Raw genomic sequence first — 26,187 nt, forward strand, 5'->3', positions numbered from 1 at the left:
ATAAGAAGCTTTTTCTGACTCCCACCCCCCTTAATACTAATGTCTTCCTTCTCTTGATTATCTCCAATTTATCCTGTATATATATTGTTTATACATAGTTGTTTTCCTCTTGTCTTCCCAACTACACTGGGAGATCCTTAAAAGCAGGGACTGTCTTTTGCCTTTCTTTGTTTCCCTAGTGCCTCACACGGTACCTGCAACATAATATATACTTAATAACACGTGACACTTAACTAGCTGTGTGACCCTGGGCAAGTCACTTAACCCTCATTGCCCTACCAAAAAATATATACATATATTTATATGTGTGTATATATATATATATACTTAATAGATGCTTCTTGCCTGTCTAAATTATTTTGAAAACCTTAAAGCATTCTATACATGCTAGCTATTTTTATAGGGTGAATACAATAGGATACATAGCTAATAGAACATTATTTGAGGAAGGAGTGATAACTAATACCTGAGGTGATCAAGAAAGGTTTCTCATAGGAGGTGGTCCTTGACTGGAACCTCAAGGGGAAATTCAAGAGTTAGATGGGAGGAGGAAGTGCATTCTGGCAACAGATTCCTTGTACTAATGTCTATAACTATTAATTATCTCACCTCTTGTTATTTAACTTTTTATTCATTGTCTCCCCAAAGAGATGGTAAGCCTCTTTAGGTCTGAGACTGTATATATACTTCTTTTTCACCCTAACAATGCTTTATAGATTGTTGTTGTTGAGTTATTTTTCAGCTGTGTCCAATTCTCCATGACCCCATTTGGGGTTTTCTTGGCAGAGAATGGTTTACCATTTCCTTCTCCAGCTCATTTTACAGATGATGAAAGTAAAGCAAACAGGGTTAAGTGACTTGTCCAGGGTCACACAGTTAGTAAGTATCTGAGGCCAGATTTTAACTCACAAAAAAAGAGTCTTTCTGACTCCAGGCCTAGCACTCCATCTACTGAGTCACCTATTTGTTAATCACTTGATCAATTATAACTGTTCTGTAGTATTCAGTTTAAATTCCTTCTCTCCATTCCTTAAAAACATGAGATTAACATACAGAGAATTGTGGGAGCTAAGGAAATTTGATGTTGGTAGGTTTGATATTGTCTTCTAGATTTGTACTGTCTGGAAAGAGGTTTAGCTAGTGAGAAAAAATATTTATATTGCACTGCTAAACTTACGTTTACCTCCTAGGCTGCATTAGCTCATAATGTTTTCCCCTCATTTGTTAGTTTCCTATTTCAGTTCTTCCTTTGATTTCGGGATGAAATGTTGTAGCTGGTGATGCTGAAGAATACCTAATCCCTTTAACTCAACAATAAGAGCTCGTTGTCCTCACTCCCCAATATAGTGTTTGCTTATGTTTAATAGAGAAAACATTGCCGTAGCCCCCTTCGAAATCACTTTATTAAAATCAACGCATTATCTGATTCTTCTCCATAAAGAAGGTACTCTTGTTCTTTAGTACAAGCTTTCTTCAAGAAACCTGCAATAGTAAATGCCCGCCTGGAACGCCATCAATTTAAATGATTGAAAAAAACAACACATAATAAGTGACAGATTTTTCAAATCAGATAAAGATGGGAACCAGATTATCTGTCTGGGGGTGATAGATTGCAGCAATAATAAATTCACTTTAAGACACTGGATCAATTTTTAATCAAGCCAAGAATTATTATTGCAGAAAGATAAAATGACCCATGAGAAGATGCCTTAATTTTCCACCAATCAAATTATAGCCTTTCTAAATAAGATGTAATGAGATCCATGGAATATCCAGGTTACACATCCTACCTAATTACCCGTGTTCCCTGTCATGTAGTGATATAGTAGTGGTAAACTGACCTCTGAATTTGCCCAGATGAAAAGGTAATTAGTTTTTCCACTAGGCTGTAGTGAAAATAACAGCAGTGACACATGTCATCTCCTTCCACCAAGTCACCGTCTCTGAGGTGTTTGTTCTTAAAATATACAGGATATGACCTACTGGGTAATAAACTACACAGTCATTAAGGAAAGCATGTGTCTGACAGAAAAACAGCCACCATCTCCAAGTGGAGAAAAAAGGCCCTGGAGGTAAAGCAAATCAGTCTACACTTGACATTAAACTTTATCAGCAGGTGCTCTCCCCCTTCTCTCCCTCCCCCCAAGAGTCACCAAGCTGGCAAAATAACTAATAATTATTGAATATGCTATGGAGCTACCCAGAGAGCCCAGAGAAAGTGGAGATTTTTATGGCTATCTTGGCCTCCTACCCTCCCATATGTCCTTTCACACACAGGGGCAACAATCCTAAAGTTGGGATCTCTCCCATTTCAGCCATGTTTGCTCCTCTGAATCCCATAGATATTACAGAGCACCTGCCAATTCTATGGATCTCCTGTTTTTACTACTCTTCGTCACCTCTGGGCAATACCCCTCACCTTCCGAATCCCATGGCTTGGCATGAACCATGTCATATGCCTAGTGCAACTTCCCCAGTAAGCTATACTAACTCCATCTGCCCATTCACCTTAATTTAACCTACTCTCACTCCACCCCTTATGTGTGTGTATTTTATATCCAGCTTTTTAATGAAAAACCTAGAGGGAGAGGTGAGAGGCAGTAAAAGCAAACAAGGCCACTTCTCAGAAGAGCCGCTTCTCATACAAATGGAGTCCATGGACACCACCTTCAACCTGAGCAGATAACGTCCTCTTCTCAAATTTCAGCTCCCCTGAGTACATCATGGCTCTGACTTGCGTTAGACTCTTGGCACCAATATCTTGGCGGGAGTGCTGGATGCCAGCAATCAAGTAGGGAACAAATTTGTGGATAGACCCTTTGTCCTTCAAGGCCCCGGACACCCCTCGAGCTACCTTGATTTTGTCTGCTTCGCTGAAGTAACAGTTCTGGCTGCCGAGGTCCTTGTCCATGGCATCGAGGGAGCCCATCCCCCAGTATTTCTTAAGCTGGATCCCATCAAAGAAGAAGTACTTGCCTGGGGCCTCTGTGGTGGTCGCCAACAAAGAGCCCATCATCACTGTGGAAGCTCCAAGGGCAAGCGTTTTGACAATGTGGCCCATGTTTTGGATGCCGCCATCAGCAATGATGGGGGCCCCGAAGCACTGTGCATATTCTGAGACCTTGTAGACATCTGTCACCTGAGGCCGCCCACATGCCAGCACTTCCTGTGTAATGCAGATGGAGCTGCTGCCCGTGCCAACCCTCAAGATGTCCACTCCAGCATCAATGAGATTTTTCACCTGTGCAGCTGTCACCACATTGCCACCAATAACCTGGAGGTTGTTGTATTTCTCCTTGATGTACTTGATCATGTTAACTTGGAAAATGGAGTTTCCTTGAGAAGAGTCCAGCACAACCACATCAACACCAGCCTGGGCTGGCAAGTGAAGCCAATACTTGTCATCCTCATGGGTGCCAGTGGCTGCCCCACACAGAAGGTGCTTCTTGGTGTCCTTGGATGCCAGGAGGTAATCCCGATTCTTCTTCAGTTCCATGACGTCTACTAGCTCATCATCCTCATTCACAATAGGGAGCTTCCCTTTCTTGCCCCACTGCAAGATTTCATTGGCTTCCTTTAGTGTGACTCCTGCAGGAGCCACCACTAGATCCTCCTGCCTAGTCATAATCTTGTTCAGAAAATGATCACGTTCCTCCTCCTTGAGAAAGTCGATGTCACGAGAGGAGATGATGCCCACCAGGCAGCTGTGCATCTTGCCATTGTCTGTGATTGGGATTCCACAGAAGCCATGCCTTGCCTTGGCTTCAAACACATCTCTGACTCAGTCTTTAGGGCTCAGGACCACAGGGTCAGTGATGAAGCTCTGCTCATATTTCTTTACTTTGCGCATTTCATTGGCCTGGCATTCCGGGGTGTAGTTGTGATGGATAAACCCAATACATCCTGTCAGTGCCATGGCAATAGCCATTGGGGGTGAAATAAGTGGGGTCTTCAGAGGTATCTTCTTGGTAAGTGCTGAAGTTAGATCTATTTGATCTGCTGTGAAGTCTATATAGCCCAGGAGGATAAGGAAGTCATTGTACATGAACCCATCTCCACAGCTGAAGAGTTGTTGTGCCATGAGCCCATCGTCTGGAACATAACAAGTGCCACCACTGATGAGATAGTCTGCCATGGCGAGGACAGGATGGGGAACGGGGAGGAAGTAAGCCAGACGGGGGGGAGACCCAGACAGAGCCATGTGGGGTTGATACTTCTTCGCCAGAGCACCTTATGTATATATATTTTTAAATTAAAACAGGTTGTTAATGTATATAGACTGTTGGAAAAGTAATGAATTAGGGTCATGTTTACTTTTCACTGTCAACTCAAATCATCTCTTACTTTAAACTTGGCTCTCATTTTATTCTAGTCTTAACTACCTGTTGCTTGATTTTCACAAATATGTCTATTGTTAATACTGCTATTATTATTAATTTATATTTCACCTGCTTCTAAAAAAAGGTTTGAAGCAGTTTACAAGGTTAAAACATATAAACATTGATGAACCCATGATTTCAAGGAAGATAGTATATCTTCCTCCAATGATGACTGGGACCTTTGCAATCTCTCTATGCCCATTCATTCTTTGTTAGTCTTGTCCACATACTCCCACAAATCTTCCACTGGGGAACCATACAACTTGATGGGAGGAAGGTGGAGAAGAGGTATGCCCTCTCTTGGAATCTCTTGGCATGCCATGCATACCAAAAAGAACATGTGGGTCATCCTTTCTTTCCATCACCTTTTCATCACATAACCATCATACCTTTTTTTCCAATCCTACATTTCTCTGATGATATCTTCTACACCTATTCTCCCTATAATTTTTCATCAATTATGCATTTCAGCCTTCTCACAGACACCATGTACCTCATCATTGCCTTTGACTCTCCACTTTATTCTTTGACTTTGAGTCATGGTCATGCAGAATTCATAAGAAGAATACTATTTTTTTAAAGGCAGCCTTTGGATTCAGAAAGAAACATGGAGCCACTAAAAGTACTGCATAGGACTGTGCATTAAAATAAAGATGAAGGAGAACAATTAAAAATAAAAACACAATTAAAACCAATTGCCATTATATTATAAACATTTCAGAGTTTGACAACTATTCTTATCCACATAGACACAACCCAAATGACACAATAGATAGAGTGCTGGAATTTGAGTCAGGAAGAACCAAGTTCAAATTTTGTCATACTTAGCTGTATGACCCTGGGAAAGTTGCTTAACTCTTTTAGCCACAGTTTCTTCATCTGAAAAGTGAGGTAAATATGAAGGGATGATATCTGTAAAGCACTTGGCTTGCAAGTTTGTTGTAAGAATTAAATATGTGTAAAGAACTTTGTGAGCCTTAAAGTGCTATATAAATTCTAGCTATTATTATTATCTTCACAAAGTTGGGCCAAAAGTCACAAAACAGTGACACGCAAAAAGGTGATTGTAAAGAACTCACACCATCTGCATAAAGTGTATATATCTTGCATTTCCTAGCAGCCTCTTAGTTTCATGGAATCAAAATCATAATACTAGATTTTTGTATCTATTTCATGAAGAAAATGTATCCAAACTATAATGTTATTGTGTTTTCCCTTGAATTCACACAAAGCTGATGTGGAAATAAAAATTTTAATGGGAAATGAGATATTTTATATTTGGAGTTTTTCTTTGAGCTTAAACTTCAAGGTATGGATAAAATATGAGTCAACGATGGGAACAAATTATATAATATTGTCTATGGGGGGGATAGAGCCAAGATGGTGGAGGAAAGGCAGTAAACACTCAGAACTCCTGACAAAATTACCCCCAAAAACTCCAAACACAGCCATAAGATAACTCCTGGAGCAGCTGAACCCGCAAAAAGATGGGCTGAGATTATTTTTCCAGCCAAAGACAGCTGAGAAATTCAGCAGGAGGGGTGCCAGGCTGGAAGTGGAGTCCAACCCTGTGATCACAAATGACGCAGATCCACCCCAGGCAGGCTGTGCCAGAGAAATATACCCATGAGCCTCCTAATCAGCTGCAGCTACAGCATCTTCTAGAACTAAGCTCACAGTGTGGTGAAAGGGCTGAATGGCTAATGGGGAGGTGGGGGGAGGGAAATACAGGGGTGTCTTCAGGAGCTGAGAAGGAATTTGCCTGTCCTACCCCAGTGGGGAACCAGGAAGAAATATTGAATAGCAGAAGCCCAGGTGGGGAAGGGGTGCAGGCTCATCAGAGCTAACAACCACAGCAAACAAAATTGTGTGGCCTGGTTAATTAGCAAGTTGGCCTGGGGTTATCTATGGATCAGAGAATAGGCAAAGTGAGTGAAGAACCTGCCCCTCCTTGAGTCTTATCACCTGGGACCCCCTGTGGCTTGGGACAGTATAGCCTGTAATCAGGGCCCCATACTGGGAAGGTGTTGGTAGTCAAGTAAAAGATGGGCAAGATGAGCAAGCAGAGAAGATTGCAAACCATAGAAAGCTTCTTTAGTAACAAGGAGTATTGAGGTGCATCCTCAGAGGTCAGGGATCCTACATCCAAAGCTTCCAAGAAAAATATGAATTGGTCTCAGGTCATAGAGGCACTTGAAGATAAAGTAAGAGAGTTAGAGGAAGAAATGGAAAGAGAAATGAGAGTGATGCAGGAAAGTCATGAGAAAAAAGTCAACAGCTTGAAAAGCCAAATGGAAAAGGAGATTAAAAAGGCTCTCTGAAGAAAATAATTGCCTAAGAATTAGGATTGAACAAATGGAAGCTACTGACTTTATGAGAAACCAAGACACAATAAAGCAAATACAAATGAATAAAAAATAGAGGCCAATGTGAAATATTTTCTTGGGAAAACTGCTGACCTAGAAAATATATCCAGGAGAAATTATTTTTTTTATTTTTTTTTAGTGAGGCAATTGGGGTTAAGCTACTTGCCCAGGTTCACACAGCTAGTAAGTGTTAAGTGTCTGAGGCAAGATTTGAACTCAGGTACTCCTAAATCCAGCGCCGGTGCTCTATCCACTGCGCCACCTAGCTGCCCCCAGGAGAAATAATTTTAAAATTATTGGACTGCCTGAAAACCATGATCAAAATAAACGCTTAGACATCATCTTCCAAGAAATTCTCAGGGAAAATTGTCCTGATATTCTAGAAGCAGAAGGTAAAATAGAAATTGAAAGAATGTACCAATCACCTCGTGAAAGAGATCCCAAAAAGAAAACTCCCAGGAATATTATAGCCAAATTCCAGAACTCCCAGAGCAAGGAGAAAATATTGCAAGCAGCCAGAAAAAAACAATTCAAATACTGTGGAGCCACAGTTAGGATAGCGCAGGATCTAGCAGCTTCTATATTAAAGGATCAGAGGGCATGGAATATGATATTCTGGAGGGTAAAGTAATTGAGATTACAACCAAAAATCACCTACCCAATAAACCTGAGTATAATCTTTCAGGGGGAAAATGGGATTTCAATGAAAAAGAGGACTTTCAGGCATTCATGATGAAAGACCGGAACTGATTGATTGATGACAATGATGGCAAAAAGTATGGTACTTACTTTGCTGGGTTATTGTGAAGAAAATTATTTGTCAAATTTAAGGTACAATATAAAAGTTATCTATTACTCATCTATAACTTATATTGAATTTCTTGAGTTCTTGGGGTGGGGGTGGGAAGAAAGAAGAGAAGTTGGAACATAAAGTTTTTAAAAATTAGTGTCAAAATTGGTTTTTACATGCCATTTGGTTTTTGGGGTATTTTTGGGGGGGTGGCAGGGAAATTAGGGTTAAGTGACTTGCCCAGGGTCACACAGCTAGTAAGTGTCTGAGGCTGGGTTTGAACTCAGATCCATCTGAATCCAAGGCTGGTGCCTTATCCACTGCGCCACCTAGCTGCCCCATTTACATGCCATTTGGAAAAATAAAATTCTAAAGACCCTGTTTTTAAAAAAAGTGAAAAAAATAATATTGCCTATGGATGATTTTGTATTTTTAAAGTCCTAGACCAGGATTTATTAACCTGGGGGAGGGGAGTCCCTATAAATTTTTTTAAATGTTTTGATAACTGTATTTCAATTTAATTATTTTCTTGTATAATCCTGTGGCTTTATGTTATGCATTAAAAATTATTTTTAGAAGTGGTTCTTCAGCTTTACCAGACTACTGAAGGGGTTTATGACACACACAAAGAGTTTAAAAATCCCCTCTAAAACCAAGCTGAGAAAAATCTGGCCAAAGGTAGGTGTTTCCACATCAGTGTGAACTGGAGAGACAATGTATAATTTAATCTCTTTTATTTGGAAGACTAGACTATCCAACTTTGGAACATTTTTTTGTCAACCCAGAGGAAACATTTATTGGTGTGCATGGGGTGAACAAAAACTCAAGTGCATCTTGGGCAGGACCCTTGTCTCCCCATCTGGAACATGGTGAGATGGTCAGTAGGGCCCTGCCCACTCCTGGCCATCTTCTTTCCAGGAGCTGGAGGACACTTGTCAGGGTGAGCGCAGTCACCCCCTACCCCCAGAAGGAGGGAGGTGTGGTGAACTCTGGTCCCAGCTAAAATTCAGTGACACCTCTCTGGGGCATGCAGGGAGGAAGCTGCCAGCAGGAGCTGCTGCTCATGCAGGGCCCACCCCCTCTATTCTAGACGCCTCTTGGCACAGCTGCCTCTCCTCGAGAGTGGGAGGCCCATTCATTGTAGACACTCTGCAGGATTCCTTTACCCTGCCCCCTGTGCTTCCCTTGGCCTGCATCCAGCCTCAGTTTCTCCCCAAAAGGCTTTGAAATCAAGTTTTAAGTTCTCAGCCGCGGAGGCCGCACCACCTAATTTATAACTGTGGATCAAGTTCCCAAGGAGGGAACATCTCAGGGCCTGGGTGGTGTCCTACCCAAGGAGGACAACTCCAGGACTGTGGGTTCTTCTCCCAATGATGTCTCAGGGCTCTCCTTGATCTGAGGCGCTTCCTTTAGCAAGGCCCCCTGACAGCATTGGGTCCCAAGGGGTGGCCTCCACAAGAACACAAAAGAAACAACTTTTCTTTATAAAGAGTCACATCTGCTGAGTGTTTTATTCAGGAAGAACAAGGAAAAGGAGAACAGGATGACAAAGAAGGTTTCCCTCACTTGCAGTATCTGTCGGCTTTCAACTTGACTCTCCTGTCCAGGAATGTCTCGTGAAAAAGTCTGTCCTTCTGGGCCTTTTAAGAACTCTGCTGTCTTCTTTGCTTATTTTTAGTTTATGGTCTTGGAAACTTCGGAATTTCTTTATGTAGTTGATTTCACAATACTTCACATTCCCTTTGTCCTCTTCGGGAATGTCGTCTTTTTTCTTGTTTTCTCTTTCTGCACAAGAGCGTATCTTGATCATTTCTTCTTCCCCTGCAGTCTTGCTCTTGGCTTCCATATCACCTCCTTCATCACATCTGATAAAGTAGCTGTTGTAAGCCAGCAAAGCCATCTTCCCATCCTGGAAGACCGGTTCCCACTGCTCGCGGGGTCCTATGTCCGATTGCCTCACAAACCGGCCATCGGAATTTATTCTGAGGTACTTTCCATAGCCAGACTTCAGGGCAATTCTGGAATCTGACAGCTTGACTGCTGTGAGTTGCTCGGGAGGGCTGGGGCCCTCATCGTCTTCTCTGTGTGGGGCTTCCAGGATAAAGAGGCCATTGTCAAGGGTGGGGACGTAGGTTCCTTTGTCCATTTCCATCTCTATGGTTCCAGAAATTTCACCAAAGTTTCTGACTGCCCACCACTTTCCAACACAGTCGAGCTGGCTTTCTTCTTCCTCTTCCCTTTTTCTCTTCTTCTCTTTGTTTTTCTTCTTCTTACAATTGATAACCATTCAGTAGCTGAGGGAGTGGGTGGCACAGTAGTTAGTGTGCCGGAACTGAAGACAGGAAGGCCCAAGTCCAAATGCAGCATCAGAAGGACACTCATTGTGTGGCCTCAGGTTCCTCCTCTGTACAATGGAGATAACCACGGCTCCCAGGGTTGTTAGGAGGACAGAAGCCCAGCACACAGGCTAGCTCCTATCATTAACTGCTGGGGATGGGATGGAGAACACAGGGAGAGAGGCGGTGTGTGCTGCAGAATTCGCTGGCTGAGCTTATGGACAAGGCCGCAGCACTGGGGGTGAAATCTCCAGGGACTGCCCACAGGTACAGAGCTGGACCACAGGGCCCAGTGAGAGCTGAGGTGGGGGAGGTGGCAGAGCAGCAGAGGAGGGCCGAGAGAGGGCTCTAGGAGAGGGGCTACAGAGGGCAGGGTCAGCCCACAGAGGAGGGGGCGCTACAGCCCCCACTTTGGAACATTTACCACCTCCCGGCCTATGCTAGATATGTGAACTCATCTTGGGACTCTTTCCTTCCCATACCCCATACATGGCACTCTCTCTTTACACATATGGAACAAAACCTTCATTGAACTAGTAAGTGGAAAGCTGAGATTTAAAATCAAGTTCTCCGATGCCCAATCCACACCAGGGGTGTGCTGGAGCCAGCTCTAAATGGCTCAAGGGAGTCATTATTCAATTTTCAGTGTGAACTTTTACACCTCAGAAACTCCCTCCAAATCAGGCCTTAATTGATTGTTTGGTTGATTGCCTAAACTTAAGAAAGTATTAATAATAATGCAGATTAGGCTCAAATGTGTTTTGCACATCTTCCTCCTTCCCCTCCACCCAGCCCACTTATTAAATATTTTCCATCACACTCCTGTATTACTCTATAAACATTCAGTAGAAGTGCAGTGGAAGGTTCAAGGAATGAAGTTATTGTCACCAGACAGGAGGATTGGTGACTTTAAGCTAATAATAATTGTCACAATGATGCTGAAAATGCTGATTATAACTGGTATTTATATAGCATTTTTAAAAATTTACAAAGTGTTTTACATACATTATCTTGAGTTTCACAACCCTCCTTACTACACAGTTTTATTTTACAGAATCAGAAAACAAAGCTCAGAAAATTGAAATTACTCATCCAGGGTCACAGTGCTACTAAGTTGCAAATCCAGGATGAGATAATCTTCAAGAAACTAAAGGGCTTATCTATCATGTGGAATAAGGCTAATACCTTGGTCTTTTTGACCCTAAATAATGCAGCATGGAAGCTACAGAGAGGCTTGAAGTAAACAAAAAAAAAATAGAGCTTTCCCATAGTGCAATGGACTGTCTCAGAAAGGAGAGCCTCTCCCTAGAGGTCTTCAAACAAAGACTAGCTGCCTGTTTTCAGATATGTTACTAAGGTATGAATTAGACTCTTTGGCCTCTGAAATCCCTTCCAACCCTGAGACTCTGGTAGCCTCCACACTCTTGATAGGATGTGAGAGGATGATTGTAATAAAAATCATTAAGATGTCGAAATGAGGGAATGAGAAACAAATTTAGAAGCAAAAAGTCTGTGATAAGTGAAGTGATTTAGGACCCAGTTAGTGGGGTCAGTCAACCAAAGAAAGGGAGAGTTTGACCCTAACTCCTATGGGAATTGAGGGAAAGATGATTCTAAGAGAATGATATTACATTGATGGGAACCTTGGGGAGGCCAAGGGAGATCAGATTACAATCCAAGGGGCAAAGATAGCAGTCAACTCAAAAAGAGCTCCTCCAAGAAAAGCAACATACACTTCCATGTAAGCAACCTGGGACAAAGCCCTTCTGGCTCCAGAGTGGTCTTGGATATGTATGTAAGGAAAATTGTCAGAAAAGCCTTACTTATAACCAATCTTCAAAATAGAACTAAAGGGACCAGCTAGGTGGTGCAGTGGATAAAGCACCAGCCCTGGATTCAGGAGGACTTGAGTTCAAATCCGGCCTCAGACACTTGACACTTACTATCTGTGTGACCCTGGACAAGTCACTTAACCCTCATTGCCCCGCAAAGAAAAAAAGAAAAATAAGAGCTTAATTAATGAAAATTCTGAGCTGTTAGCTTTTTTGCTGATATCTGTTGCAGTTACTTCAGGCCTTTAACCTTATAAACTAATGTGCTATATAAATGGATTATTGTAACATATAGATACATATTATATTTTATATGTGTATGTGCATATGACATATATAATAGTATATATACATGCATAAAGTGTATAAATTTGTGTATTAGAGGAGTCTCCACAGTTCCTTATACTACCTGGTATAAGGTAGTAAGTAACTCATTTACACATACTAAGTGTAAAATAATCATCCATTACAATTGACAATCACTTCAATGCCACACCAATTCTCATTTGTTTTCCAAGCATAGTTTTCAGTCTCAACAATTCTTGTGCTTTCAGAATGGATAGAAAATGAAATCATGGAAAGTCTGGGTGAATCAAAGTCTTCAACGAACCTTGGATTGTGCTTTTTTTGTCCAAAACACCAGTATAGAATCCCATTAGTAATTTTTTTCTCTGTATTCTATTCCCTTGGTTTGAAATGTCACTGTTTCTTATGAATATGCTATCTTCGAAATAATTGGATTAAACAGAGAGAATCATCCTCAAGTTAATGAACTCCAACAATTCATCCTTCTGCTACTGCTTTCTTGCTAATTTATTAATAACAATTATGTCCAAATTGGCATAAAGTATAAATTCCTGTATCTCTTCTTTGCCTTAAAATATAGTCCTGAGCAGTCTTAAAAAGTGATGTTTTATATTCTTTCAATAAGTGTTATGAATTATTATCAGCAACTTGGCAATAGCCAATTGACCATAAAAGCCAACTATTTTCAAGTAACTTTAAATGCCAATTGTCCTGAATTAGATTTCTGATTGAACATGTGACCTTAAAGGATTCATATTTCATCAGTAACTTTAGATTATTGAAACAGATCAAGCTATGCAGAGCCAGGCATCATGTAATTCACCAAAATTTAAACATGAGTAGAATCTGCTATCCACCCACATGGGAAGCTCACATGGAATTGGTTATTGTATTTTAGGTCTTCTTGTTCAGTCATTTCAGTCATGTCCAATTCTTTGTGACTTCATTTGGAGTTTTCTTAGCAAAGATACTGGAATAATTTGCTATTTCCTTCTCTAGCTCATCTATCCACTGTGTCTTCTAGCTATAGTTGGGGTAGAGACAGTATCAGGAAAGTAAGTCAGGGGAGAGGACACATGAGCTACTTTTGGAAAGTATCATTTAGTCAACTATAATTAACCAGAGGTTATTTAGTGTAGGGATACAAGTGATTTTGTTGTTGACAGGAAAGCATAGCAAAGGAAGGAATGAAGAGCAAGGAACCTGTCAATTTTCACTTTTGCTCCCAAATTGATTTGCATAACAACCCATGGTGTGATAGGATTGGAAGAAAGCCTTTAACTCCCGCCAGCTCCCATGAAGTTTTGCTAACTGTTGCTTAATGTTTTAAAGGGAACTAAGTCTAGTGACCCAAGAATATAAGAGTTAAAAGGAACTTCTGACCCTATGAGCTTAAATGAAGTTACCCTGGGAAACAACAAAAGAAAAGCAATTCAAAAAGGTACTTAAATATGTCTAAGGCCTTCTTGATCTAGCTGGCTAAAGTTTGTATGACAAAGATGTTCAAGATAGTCCTTGGGGTTCTTCAGCTAAACAGCTAACAGACCTTTCTCTCCATGAAGGAAGAGGGTGAATACCTGAAGACAAGCAGATTTTCTCTTAGAAAATAGCAGTCAGCTGCAGAGGCTGCACAGCCAAAGACCAGAGGATAGGATCAAGGAGTAACTCATTGGAGACAACCAGCAGCCATGGAAGCTTCCAGTAGCAACAAGGGCTACTGTCCATCTCTGCTGTATCAGAACAGAATAGCCATCAACAAAGAGTAATGCAGCACAGAGAACAGAGCAGCACAGGACCACCACTGAGCACAGAAAACAGTAGGATGACCCATGTTGAAATCAAAATGCTAGCTTTGGTTAGAGTTGCAGTTTGCAAACCCTTTTCAGTCTTGGACAGCTGGTGGTCAAAGCCCCAAGAGAGCTAGAGCTAACCACCCCTTAAATTGAAGCTCACATGGGAAGCTTAATCAAGGTCAAGAAGGTTCCCCTCTCCCTATTCTTTCTATCTTACTCCAAGACTATTTTCCAAGTGAAATCCTGAAATAGCCAAGGGAGCAACCATCACCCATCATGATGAGCACACAGGCGGAAGACAAGGTCCATGAAGAGGTACTGAAAGAGGGAGAGAAAGTAATAGGACTGCTTCATTTACTGTCAGTCAGTCAGTCAGTCAATAACCATTTATTACATACCTTTTCTGTGTCAGGCACTGTACTGGGCACATGGACATGCTACGATACACAAAAAGGCAAAAAACAGTTCCTGCCTCTCAAAGACTTCACAGTCTAGGGGGGAAAACAATACATAAACAACATGGAAGGGATTAGGAACATGGTGCCCCCATGATCTGGAAAGTCTACATACAATTGTTTGGCCATCCCTTAGTACCAGAGAAGAAGTCTGAATTATTATGGTATTAAAAGATAAAATATGCTGGTATCATACAATACTAGACATAAATTTTATGCATTTCTGAGTCTGTAAACTTTTTCTGTGTCATCTGCTGACCTTCGTGTGTCATCTGCAGCTTCTGCAAAACACCCCCAAAATTCCCATTTCATTTCTTATGTCAACCCACAATATTTGAAACTCTGATGGGAAAAGTCATGATATGGAAGGGATAACTATAGAAACAAGCTAAATACAGGACAAATTGGAAATAATCAACAGAAGAAAGGCAGTAGAATTAAGGAGGAGTAGAAAAAGCTCCTTCCTATAGAAGGTGGGAGCTTAGCTGGGACTGGATAGACACAGGCATGCTGGTTCTCAAAACTGGGGGGGCGGCTAGTTGTTGCAGTAGAGAAAGCCCCAGCCCCGGATTCAGGAGGACCTGAGTTCAAATCTGACCTCAGACACTTGACACTTACTAGCTGTGTGACCCTGGGCAAGTCACTTAACCCTCATTGCCCTGCCAAAATAATAATAATAATAATAATAATAATGGACTCCTAAAAAGGAGCTTTTGATTCTTGTGGTTATGTCTACTAATATTTACAATATGATTATATTTCATAATATTATTATGAAAATAGTTTGAGTCTCATGGACCCTCTGAAAGGGTCTCAGATTCCCAGCATCCCATCTAAAACTTTGAGAACTACTGCCCTACATGAATGAACTATTTCCATTAGAAACAATCAAAGAGCAAGGATACCCCATGGAATAAAGATGGGAGTATGTAAGGATCCCCAAGAGGATGTCTGATGTCTGATGTCAGTAGTCATAATAGAACTGTGCACTACAGAGAAAATAGAGTGAGCAGTGAACAGATGCTTCTCTAGGGAGGGTCACCCTTTGATCCTGTACAGGTACGAGTACAGTTAACCACTGGCTACCTAAGGAGGCCATTAGCCTTATGGATCTGCACTGATACCCAAAATGGATCCCATCATTCTGGATTCCACAAGGAGAAAGATAGTATAATTGTGAGAGGAAGAATTAGAAGGGAATTGACCTGGTCACATAGTACTAAGGCCTTAGGTTCCTTCTCTATTGGGTCAGTCCTTTGTGATTTGCTATAGTTTCTCTTGGATGGATGGGGAAAGAGAATAACCATTTATATAGCACCTACTCTATGCTATGTTAAGTACTTTACAAATATTATATCATTTGATCTTCACACCAACCCTACAAAGTGGATTCTGTTATTATCTCCATTTTATAATTAGAGAAACTGAGACAAAAAGAAGTTATGTGATTAATTTAGGGACACACAACTTCTAAGCCTGGATTTGAACTCAGGTCTTCCTGATTCTAGGCCCAGCAGTTTTTATAACATGCCACCTAGCTGCAGACTGGCTTATAGGTGTCCCCTGGGGTATCTTGTCTTTCTGAGGTCTCAGAGCACACAGGATTTAGGCAACGTGCACACTAAAGGAGTTCAGTTCTTGCTTGCTTGCTTGTAGCTTCCCACCAAGATCTTCTTCATAACTTATACATGCTATGCTAAATAGACTGTCCAAAAATAGGCAGAAAGTCCAGCTCATGGTTTGTCTGTGGATGAGAAGTCAATAAATCTGAATATTTCAGAGCCACCTGCCACTTCCTCAGACCCTGGTAACCCAATGTGCATCTCACCCACCACCTCATTGATATTAAATCCAAAGGCATTTTTTCTTGCCTTCCTTAGTTTCTCTGTGACAGATTATCCCCGTGAACCACCCCCTCTTTATTGATATTATTGGCTTCCTTAGGACAATATTCCTATGGGTCTCCTCTTCTTTCACTAACTACCCCTTTGTTTCTTTTACTGATTCCTTATGCTCCTTCCACACCTTTAAACCTGTGGGTCCCCCAAAGGTTCTATCATTGTCTCTCTTCTTTTGAGTCAGGAAGACCTGAGTTCAAATGTGGCCTCAGAAGCTTACTAGCTGTGTGACTTTCAGCAAGTCACTGAAACTCTGTTCACCTTGATTTCTTCATCTTTAAAATGGTGACAGGGTTAATGTGAGGTTCAAATGAGATAATATCTTTAATGTGCTTTGTAAATTTTAATGGTCTATATAAGTATCAGTAGTAATACTTATCATCATCATCATTATAATTATGAATTATCATCACTCTCCTTTGGGATCTTATCTATTCCCATGGCTTCAATTATCACCTCTATATGAACAAATTGAGGCCTGAATCCATCTCTCTGTCCTTATCTCTCCCTGGAGTTCCAATCCTAAATTTCAATCTACTTTATTGATGAGGACACCTGCTAATTTTGCAGGCTCATGTTATCAGATTCATCTTTAACTCATCTCGTTAGTTCTCCCCCAACATCTTATACCATGAACCACAAATCCTCAGAATACATAGATGACCCAAATAGATATTCCTAAGAGTTATAACTCCCCTGCTCACTAATCTTCAATAGCTCCCCATTGCCTCTAGGATAATATATAATCTCCTCTGATTGGCATGTAACATCCTTCACAATCAAGAACAAGGTTGTCTTTCCAGGCTGATTACCAGTGACTTCCCCTCACATACTCTGTGATGCTGCTGAACTGTTCTACTTCCTATTCTCTCTACATAACATTCTATTTCTTTTGTAAAGACTGTTCCTACTCTCTCTCTCTCCCTTTAAGGCCTATTTCCTTCAAGGGGCTTTTCCTAAGTCTCTCTATTATTAGTAGGCTTCTACCTTACTAAAATCACTGTATGTATATTATGGTGTTTAAAATCTAATGTGGTTCCTAATCTGCTCCACCCGCCCCCCCAGTTTTGGGGGCAGAAACTGGCTAAGATTTACTGATAAATTCAGCAAGAGTTTAGGCTTTTAAGGATTTATTAAAGTGTATTAGAAGTTAGTGAAGAGAGAGAATGGAAAACCCTAGTTTAGATCTATATGGTATAGCCAGAGAGAAACCCTTGCTTTTCCTAGCAGTCCACATGAAATCCCTCACCACACCAAAGTCCTGGACGAAAAGGGGGACTCTCCTTTTCTCTGTCTGCCGCCACCAAGCCAGTTCTGGACGAAAAACAGAGATCCAGCAAGCCATCCTCAACTTCCTACTTCCTGTCTTCCTCCCCAAAAGGGGAGGTCCTTCAAGCTGATTGGCTGAGAGTGGTCTCCTGTTGATGGCATAGTCCACAACCTCTGAGAACAACACCCTACTCAGGGTCAGCCATGTGTGGTCTCGATTTAATCATTCTTAAATAGGTTCTCAGTCAGTTTCTCAGTCTCACCCAATTCAATCAATTCCAAGTCAATCTTCAGGTGGGGCCCCTGGGCGTCTGACAAATCCCATTATTTTAATCTCTCTCTCTCTCTCTCTCTCTCTCTCTCTCTCTCTCTCTCTCTCTCTCTCTCTCTGTATATATATATATATATATTCACATAAATTACTTATAGATATATGTAGATCCTGTTTTTATTTGTTAACATGTCATATATTTTCATTAAAATGCAAACACTCTAAGATTGAAGACCACCTCATTTTTGTATTTATAATCCCAACATCAAGAACTGTGCCTGATACTTCTTGTGGTGGTGGTGGTGGTTGTAGTTGTGGTTGTTATTGTGATGGTGGTGTATCTCTAGTGTATCCCCATTTTACAGATGAGTTGTTGTTACAGTCATTTTTCAGTCATGTCTGACACTTCCTGATGCCATTTGGGGTTTTCTTGGCGAAGATACTGGAGCGGAAACTGAGGCAAATTGGGTTGAGTGACTTGCCCAGGGTCACACAGCTATTATGTGTATAAGGCTAGATTTGAACTCAGGAAGATGAGTCTTCCTGACTCCAGATCTGGCACTCTATCCACTGCACCATCTAGCTGCCCTGCTTTATAGATGTTAAAACTAAGGCAAACTGAGATTAAGTGACTTGTCCGGGATCACACAGCTAGCAAGTAGCTGAGGCTAGTTTTAAACTCAGATCTTTCTGACTCCAGACCCAGCGCTCTATTCACCATACCACCTAGTTGCCTGACATCTAGCACTCAATTAATAAATACGTGTTGACCTATTAATTCACTGTAATATCTGTATTTCATGCCATGCATAGTACATATAGCAGCTCTGTTTGATACCCAACCTAGAGTAGAGGAAAGGATTGATCTACTAGGAAAGTAAACTTATGTTAACAGTAATTAAAATAATGCCTAAGTTGCTTAACTATGAAAAGTGATCTGGGACTCTACCTCATTTTTCTAAGGGAAGGTTTGAGATCCCTAAGAGCTGGGAATTTTCAAAGGTGACCCAAATATCAATGCACGGCCAACAGTCCTTTCCATAAAGTGCATGTGTCTATGACTTTTGCCCATCTGTAAACCCTGGTATTTAAAAATGGTAGTTCAGAGTGTCCTTCTGATGTTTTCCTCACTCACCCTATTCAGAATTCCCCCACCCCTTCCTCATTGTAATGCAGCATAGAAGTATATACAGTATCATTCTCTGCAGTACTTGCTAAAGGCACACAGTATCTCTTTGGAATGTTTGCTAAATTGATCACTCACAAAATGTCAAAAGTGTCCTGTCTGTTGAAGATACAACTGCCATATTCATAGCTTGCTGCTTTATATTACATATGGCAATAATGTAACAATGGATAAAGTCCTGTCTTAGAGTCAGGAGGACATGAGTTCGAATCCTGATTCAGACACTTAACCGGGTGTGATGCTGGCCAAAGTTGTTTGACCCCTGTCAGCCTCAATTTCCTCATCTATAAAATAATAGCACCTGCCTCCCAGGCTTCTGAAGATCAAATGAGATAATATATGCCAAGCACTGTGCAAACCTTAAAGGCATTCTGTAAATGCTAGCTATAATTATCATATCTAACCCTCAAATGTCATACTATTCAGAATATTCATGCATGTGCAGGTATATGTGTATTGCTGATATGAAATGATTTCCCAGCCATCAGGCCTCTCGGCCATCTCTATCGCCAAAAAAGAACACAGCTGCTAACCCTGCCCCCCCCCCCCAAATGGCAGTTAAATACTTTTAAACTAAAATAGAAGGAGGGCAATAAAAAGATAGTGAAATTTGTTCAAACTTGTTCCACATTTGCCTGAGGTTAGTCTAAGGTTAGAAATTTTGACAGCTAAAACGTTATCTTTTCCCACAAATCTTTGCTTGAGAACAGAGAAAATAAGAAATAAGCCATATCCTCAAATTTAGGACAATAGAACTCAGAGTTGGGAGCTCAGAGGTCCAGTTCAACCTGTATCCAAATGGAAACCCCCTCTGGAACATCCCCAACAAGGATTTCTCAGCTCTCCACTTGAAGATCTCCAATGATGGGGAGCTCACTACCTCCAGAGGCAACCAATTCCACTTTAAAATAGTTCTGATTCTTAAAGTTGTTTTCCTTAGATTGAGGTTAAATCCACCTCTCAGCAACTTCCATTAATTCTTCCTTTTTCCGCCTCCTGGGGCCAAGCAGAACAAGTGTAATCCTTCTTTTCTGTGTTAACTGCCTCTAATCTCCCAGATTAAGGGAAAACAGTTTAATTGAGTGAATTAACAATAAATGCCTAAGGAAGAGCACCAACAAGGAGTTTTAATGAACCAAACTCCAAGGGAAGGCTTAGGTCCTTAGCAGTGAGCTGCAAGCAAAAGAGAGACACACCCTGAATTAAAGTGAGTCTGCAAATCACTGCAGAAGTAGGTTCTGTCCACCAGTCCCAACCAAAAGGGAGTTGGACTTTCTAACTGCTTTCTGATGGAGAGGTAGCGGCCATAGAGTCTGGATTTTCCTCACTTCCCCCCCCCCCCAAAAAAAAAGCATTCCTAGCTGGAAAGGTAGGATGATACTAGGTTAAGGAGAAGCTCAAATACCAAGTGATGGCTGCTTGGATTGTATTCAGTGAACGAGAACAAATCATTGAAGAGTTATGAAGAGAGGAGAAATATGATGAAATGTTTACATAACAAAGCCTACTCTGCCAACTATGTGGAGTTTATATGAGAGGGGCAAAAATTGAAATCAGGAAAATAATTTAGAAGACTGTTAAAATCAGTCAGTGATAATGAGATGTGCACTAGGGTGCTGGCTGGGCTCCTTAGGGCTCCTCTAATACTCCCAGGACCTTCCTCCTCCTCCTATAAGATCTCATCAGCCCTGGTATTCACACTTCATAGGTACTCTCTTCTCCTGAGGCCTCTCTCAGACTACAGGCTGGAAGTCTATAGCTCCTACCAGAGGGGAGCATTTAAAGGGGAGGCCAGGCCAGTGATCTCTTCATTTCTTACCTAGATATATTCCTTGGGACTTCTCCATTACACCCACCTACTCCCCACCCCTGTCCTTCCATACATTGTCTTCCCTCAATAGACTGTAAACTCCTTAAGGGCAGGGACTATCTTTCCTTTTCATATTTGTTTCCCTCTTACTTAGTTTGATGTTTGGTGCACCGTAGGCACAAAATAAATGTTTATTGACTGACTGAAATTGAAGACAGTAGATAAAGGCATGGTTGTATGTGAGAAGATAGAGATAAGTCTAAACTATTGCTAATATTTTGAATATTATAGATTGGGAGTATGGTGGGACCTTGGGAAATAAGAAAGAATAGTGTTTTTAAACAAAAAGTGTGGTTTGAGCACCTGTAAGGATATCTGGGTGGGATTTCTAATAGGCAATTAGAAACATGGGTCTGGAGACTGGGTGAAAAGTCAGATCTGAAGATATAGATTTGGGAATACATCCAAATGTGTGTGTATATATATATATACATACATACACATACATACATATATGCAAATACATATACTACACGCACATATATTAGCTGAAACCAAGACAATCAATTAATCAATAAGCATTTATTAAGTACTTACCAAGTACCAGACACTATACTTGACAAAGACAATAATGAAACATTCCTTACCTTTAAGAAGCTTATCTTCAGGGCAGCTAGGTGGCGCAGTGGATAGAGCACCAGCCCTGGATTCAGGAGGACCTGAGTTCAAATCCGGCCTCAGACACTTAACACTTACTAGCTGTGTGGTGTGACCCTGCACAAGTCACTTAACTCCAATAGCCTCCCTAAAAAAAAAAATACAAAAAAACCCTTATCTTCAATTGAGTGATGCAACATATAAAAAAAATTATATAGAGAATACATGCAAAATAAATAATTGGTTATTTAGAAACAGAAGGACCTGGAAACTAAGAGGACTGCAATAGACTTTGTGTAGAAGTGTTTAGATGACTCTTAAGGAAAACTAAGTTTCCAAGGAAGTGAAAGGGAAAAGGGAATGTGTTCTAGACAGGAACAATAGCTTGTGCAAAGGAATAGAGATGAGAGATGGAGTGCTGATGGAACAAAAAGAAGGCCTATATGGCCGAATCAGAAAGTTCAGATAGGGAAATAATGTATAATGAAGCTAGAGAGGTTGACTGGGGGGCATGTTGTGAAGTTTTTAAAATGACAGAGGGATTTGTATTTTATCCCAGAGACATTGGGAAGTCGCTGGAGTTTATTGAGTAGGGGAGTGACATAGTGAGATCTGAGTTTTAGGAAAGTCACTTATGCATACATATGAAAGATGAATTAAAGAAGGGAGGTATCTGAGGCCAGCAGACCAATTAGAAGTCTATTGCAGGGGCAGCTAGGTGGCATAGTGGATAAAGCACTTGCCTTGGATTCAGGAAGACCTGAGTTCAAATCCGGCCTCAGACACTTGACACTTACTAGCTGTGTAACCCTGGGCAAGTCATTTAACCCTCATTTCCCCACAAAAAAATGTCTATTGCAATCATCCAGGTGAAAGATATAAATCTGACCTATGTGAATAGAAAGAGCAGGACAGATACAAGAGGTGTAGTGGAAGTCAAAATTACATAATTTTGGAACTCAGTGGATATGGAGGGCAAGAGAGTAAGGAGTTAAGAATAATGCCAGGGGGCACAACTAGGTGGTGCAGTGAATAGAGCACGAGCCCTGGAGTTAGGAGTACCTGAGTTTAAATCTGGACTCAGATACTTAACACTTACTAGGTGTGTGACCCTGGGCAAGTCACTTAATCCCAATTGCCTCACTAAAAAAAAAGAAAAGAAAAGAAAAGAAAAAAAGAAAGAAAGAATAATGCCAGGTGGGGCAGCAAGGTGGTGCCGTGGATAAAGCACCGGCCCTGGATTCAGAAGGTCTTGAGTTCAAATCCGGCCTAAGACACTTGACACTTACTAGCTGTGTGGCCCTGGGCAAGTCACTTAACCCTCATCGCCCTGCCACAAAAAAAAAAAAAAGAATAATGCCAGGGTTGCAAAGCTGGAAGACAGAAAGCATGGTGATATCTTCAGGAGAAATAGAGGAGTTCAGAAGAAAGGCCAATTTGGGGAAAAGATGACTTCTGTTTTGTACATGTTGACTTTGAGATATTTATGAGATATCCACTTTGAAATTTCCCATATAAAAGGAAAAGCTATGGGGTGAATGCTTGAGGAAATGGTAAATTCAAGTGGGGATGAGAGACACCAGGGAATATTCATAAGGGGCAGGGCAGGAACCAGTACATAGGAAACAATGGAATATTAGATAGAGAAATTATTTTGGCAGAATGGATTAGATCATCAATGACTAAGTGTAGAAAAAAATAAAGAGAGCTAAGAATAAAACTTTGAGGAGCACCATCAGAGAGTTATTTCATGTCAATTCAATTCAATTTGATACATACATATGAAGCACCTGCACTGGGGAAGGTATAAAATGACATGGGATAAAAAGACAAAAATGAAACAGGTGCTTCTATAGGAGATAGTAAATGTACACAAGTAAAATGTAAATGTAAGTGTTAATATCTGTGAAGATTAGGAAAAGGCTTGTGTAGGATATGCACCTGAGCTTTTCTTTGATGGGAATTTATATATAAGGAACAGCTAGGACAGTCTGCATAGAAAGGAAAGTTAGTGAAGGATAGAAATAGGAAAAGGTAGCTATGTGAATAGAAAGAACAGAATAGATACAAGAGGTGAAGTGGAAGTCAGAATTACATAATTTGGCAACTCAGTGGATTTGGAGTGGGAGAGTGAGGAGTTAAGGATAATGCAGGATTGCAAAACTGGAAAACTAGAAACATGGTGTTACCCTCAACAGAAATAGAAAAGTTCAAAAGAAAGGTCAGTTTGGGTAAGAAGAAGAATAAATAACAGAGGAAACTGACAGAGAAATATTAGTGGGGTAGTATAATCAATATTGCAAATACTGTCAATACCTCAAAGAGGATGAACACTGAGAAAAGCATCTTTAGAAGGTCATCAGAGAAATCCATCAGAAAAATACAAGGAACTATCCTTGGTACTGCAGCTTGTCATATTCTGCATCTATCTTCTCACCTCTGCCTTGAACTATGTTGACCACCCCCAGGTCCAAGTATCTATCCCTGTTTTCCACCTGCTATTTTGTGATTGTAGGCAGTCTTTCATTTATTTAACAAACATGTAAATGCCTACTATATGAAAGGAACTGTGTGAGATTCTGGAGACGGGATAAAATAAGATAACCCTTGCTATTGAGAAACTTCAGTTTATACAAATGACTAAGGAAAATAAAGTGATTGGTTAGGTTAAGTAATTTGTCCAGGGTTATACAGATAATAAGTGTCTAGAGCAAGATTTTAACTCAGATTATCCTGTCCAGCACTTTAACCTTAGCATCACCTAGATACCTGGATGCAAATTTTAATTTTCCAAATTTTAATATAGCTGTGAAGACAATCATAGAGTTTAGTTAGAGAGAATAGTGGTTCTTTTTAATAGTAATAGAGAATTGGATTTGGAATTCTGGACTATAGTTTAAAATGTAGCAATGAGATTAAAGAAATGCAAGTAAAACAACTCTGAGGTTCCACCTCACACCTATCAGATTAGCTATTATGACAGAAAAGGCAAATAATGAATGTTGGAGAGGATGTGGGAAATTTGGGACCCTAATGCTGTTGGTGGAGTTGTGAACTGATCCAATCATTCTGGAAAGCAATTTGGAACTATGCTCAAAGGGCAATCACACTGTGCATACTCTGATCCAGCAGTACAACTACTAGGTCTGTATTCCAAAGAGATAATAAAAAGGGGGAAAGAACCTACATGTAGAAAAATATTTATAGCAGCTCTTTTTGTGGTAGAAAAAGATGGAAATTGAGAGAATGCCCATCAATTGGGGTTCTTGCAACTCTAATCAACATGGCTTGAACTGAAAAGAAGGATGTTGGAGAAAATGCTTGTGTATATCTGCTAAAGTAGCTAACACAGAAAGTAATTACAATGTAGGGAGAGGAATGGTAGAGTCACTTGGGAATTCAAAAGATATAAAATCCAAGGAAGAAGTCAGTAGTAATACCAATTACCATAGTATCTATTCACAAATACACAAAGTATGGGTAACAAGTGGGGGTAATTAGACATTCCAATGTAAACTGACAATTTCACCTCAAAATTTTCACTGAGATGTAGTGCAATAGATAATCAGTATATGGTTCTAGAAAGATTACATTTGTTCTTCCATGACGTACATTTGGTCATATCTATGACTTCATATAATCACAGAATGTCAGGGTTATAATTCTTATTTTCTCCTGGAGCCCCCATTTTGTAGAGAGGCTCAGAAAGGCCTTCATTCCCCTCCTGGACCTGTTCCTGGTTTCCAAACATCCAAATTATGCTCCTATGCCAGGTACCTTCCCCTCATTTTTCATGTATCTTGTGTGTTGTTTTCCTCCATTAAAATGTAAACTGAGAACAATCTTTCTTTTTGTTTGTATTTTCATCCCTGGTACTTAGCCCAATGCCCAGAACATATTTAGTATTTATTCCCTTCCTTCCTTATATGGAACCTCAGAAGCCATTTAGTGCTTTCTATACTTGAAAGAGGAATTCCCACTACAGTATATATCTAAGAAGTTGTGATCCAGTTTTTATTTAAAGACCTCAAATAAGGAGCAATCATCCAAGGCAATACATTCCACTTTTAATAGCTCAAATTCCTTATCTCAAGTCTAAATTTGTCTCATACGAATTTCCACTTATTCCTCCTAATTCTGCCCTTTGGGGCTAAGCAGACCTACTATAAAACCTTTTTCATATGACAGACATTCAAATACTTGAAGACACCTACCATGTTTCTCCTCAACCCAACCCCAACCCTACAAGTCTTCTCTTTTCTAGGCTAAACATTTTCCTTCAACCAAACATCATATATACAGCATGAATTCAACCCTTTATCTTGTTACTCTTCCCTGGCCACTCTTCAGTTTATCAACACCCTTCCTAAGATGTAGTGCCCAGAACAGAACAGAACAATACAGTTACTGTCTAACAGCCTGAAAAAAAAATCTGACAGTGGTCAAAAGGCAGAGTTCAACAAGCCTTAGTTTGCTTCAGTTTTTTCTGAAAAGGAAAATGACCTTTGTAATGGAAATCACAGAATAAAATAATTAACAGAAAATTGATGCCCAAGATAAGTTAGAGGGCATCTAGTTGCAATTGATGAATTTGTGTTACCTAGATCAGAAGAACTACAACCTCAGATAGTAAAAGACCTGTGAGATGTGAATGCTGTACCATTGCCATCATATTTTGAAGATCCTGAAGAATAGGAAGAGTGGCTACCATAACATTGGACAATATAACCTTTTTATTCCCAATTTGCAAAAGAAATAAATTAAATAAAAAAGATCGGGAGAGAGTAGCATCTGCAAACTATAGATCATTGAGCTTGGTTTCAATTTCTGGAAAAATCC

At 40.4% G+C, this 26,187-nt stretch overlaps 2 protein-coding genes across 2 annotated transcripts; both read right to left on the reverse strand.

Moving 5' to 3' along the window:
* Positions 1–2,584: 2,584 nt before the first annotated feature.
* LOC122743409 (inosine-5'-monophosphate dehydrogenase 2-like) lies at positions 2,585–4,135 on the reverse strand. The gene is given in 1 exon segment (XM_043988349.1): positions 2,585–4,135. A coding segment is annotated over 1 exon segment (1,512 nt). The 3' UTR covers positions 2,585–2,623.
* A 4,962-nt stretch (positions 4,136–9,097) lies between these two features.
* Positions 9,098–12,934, reverse strand: LOC122739329 (protein FRG1-like). Its single transcript, XM_043981113.1, is given in 4 exon segments — positions 9,098–9,180; positions 9,183–9,804; positions 12,314–12,324; positions 12,871–12,934. Coding segments are annotated over 4 exon segments (780 nt in total).
* Positions 12,935–26,187: the final 13,253 nt, after the last annotated feature.

This window comes from Dromiciops gliroides, chromosome 2 (assembly GCF_019393635.1).
Source record: "Dromiciops gliroides isolate mDroGli1 chromosome 2, mDroGli1.pri, whole genome shotgun sequence".
NCBI classification, from domain to species: domain Eukaryota; kingdom Metazoa; phylum Chordata; class Mammalia; order Microbiotheria; family Microbiotheriidae; genus Dromiciops; species Dromiciops gliroides.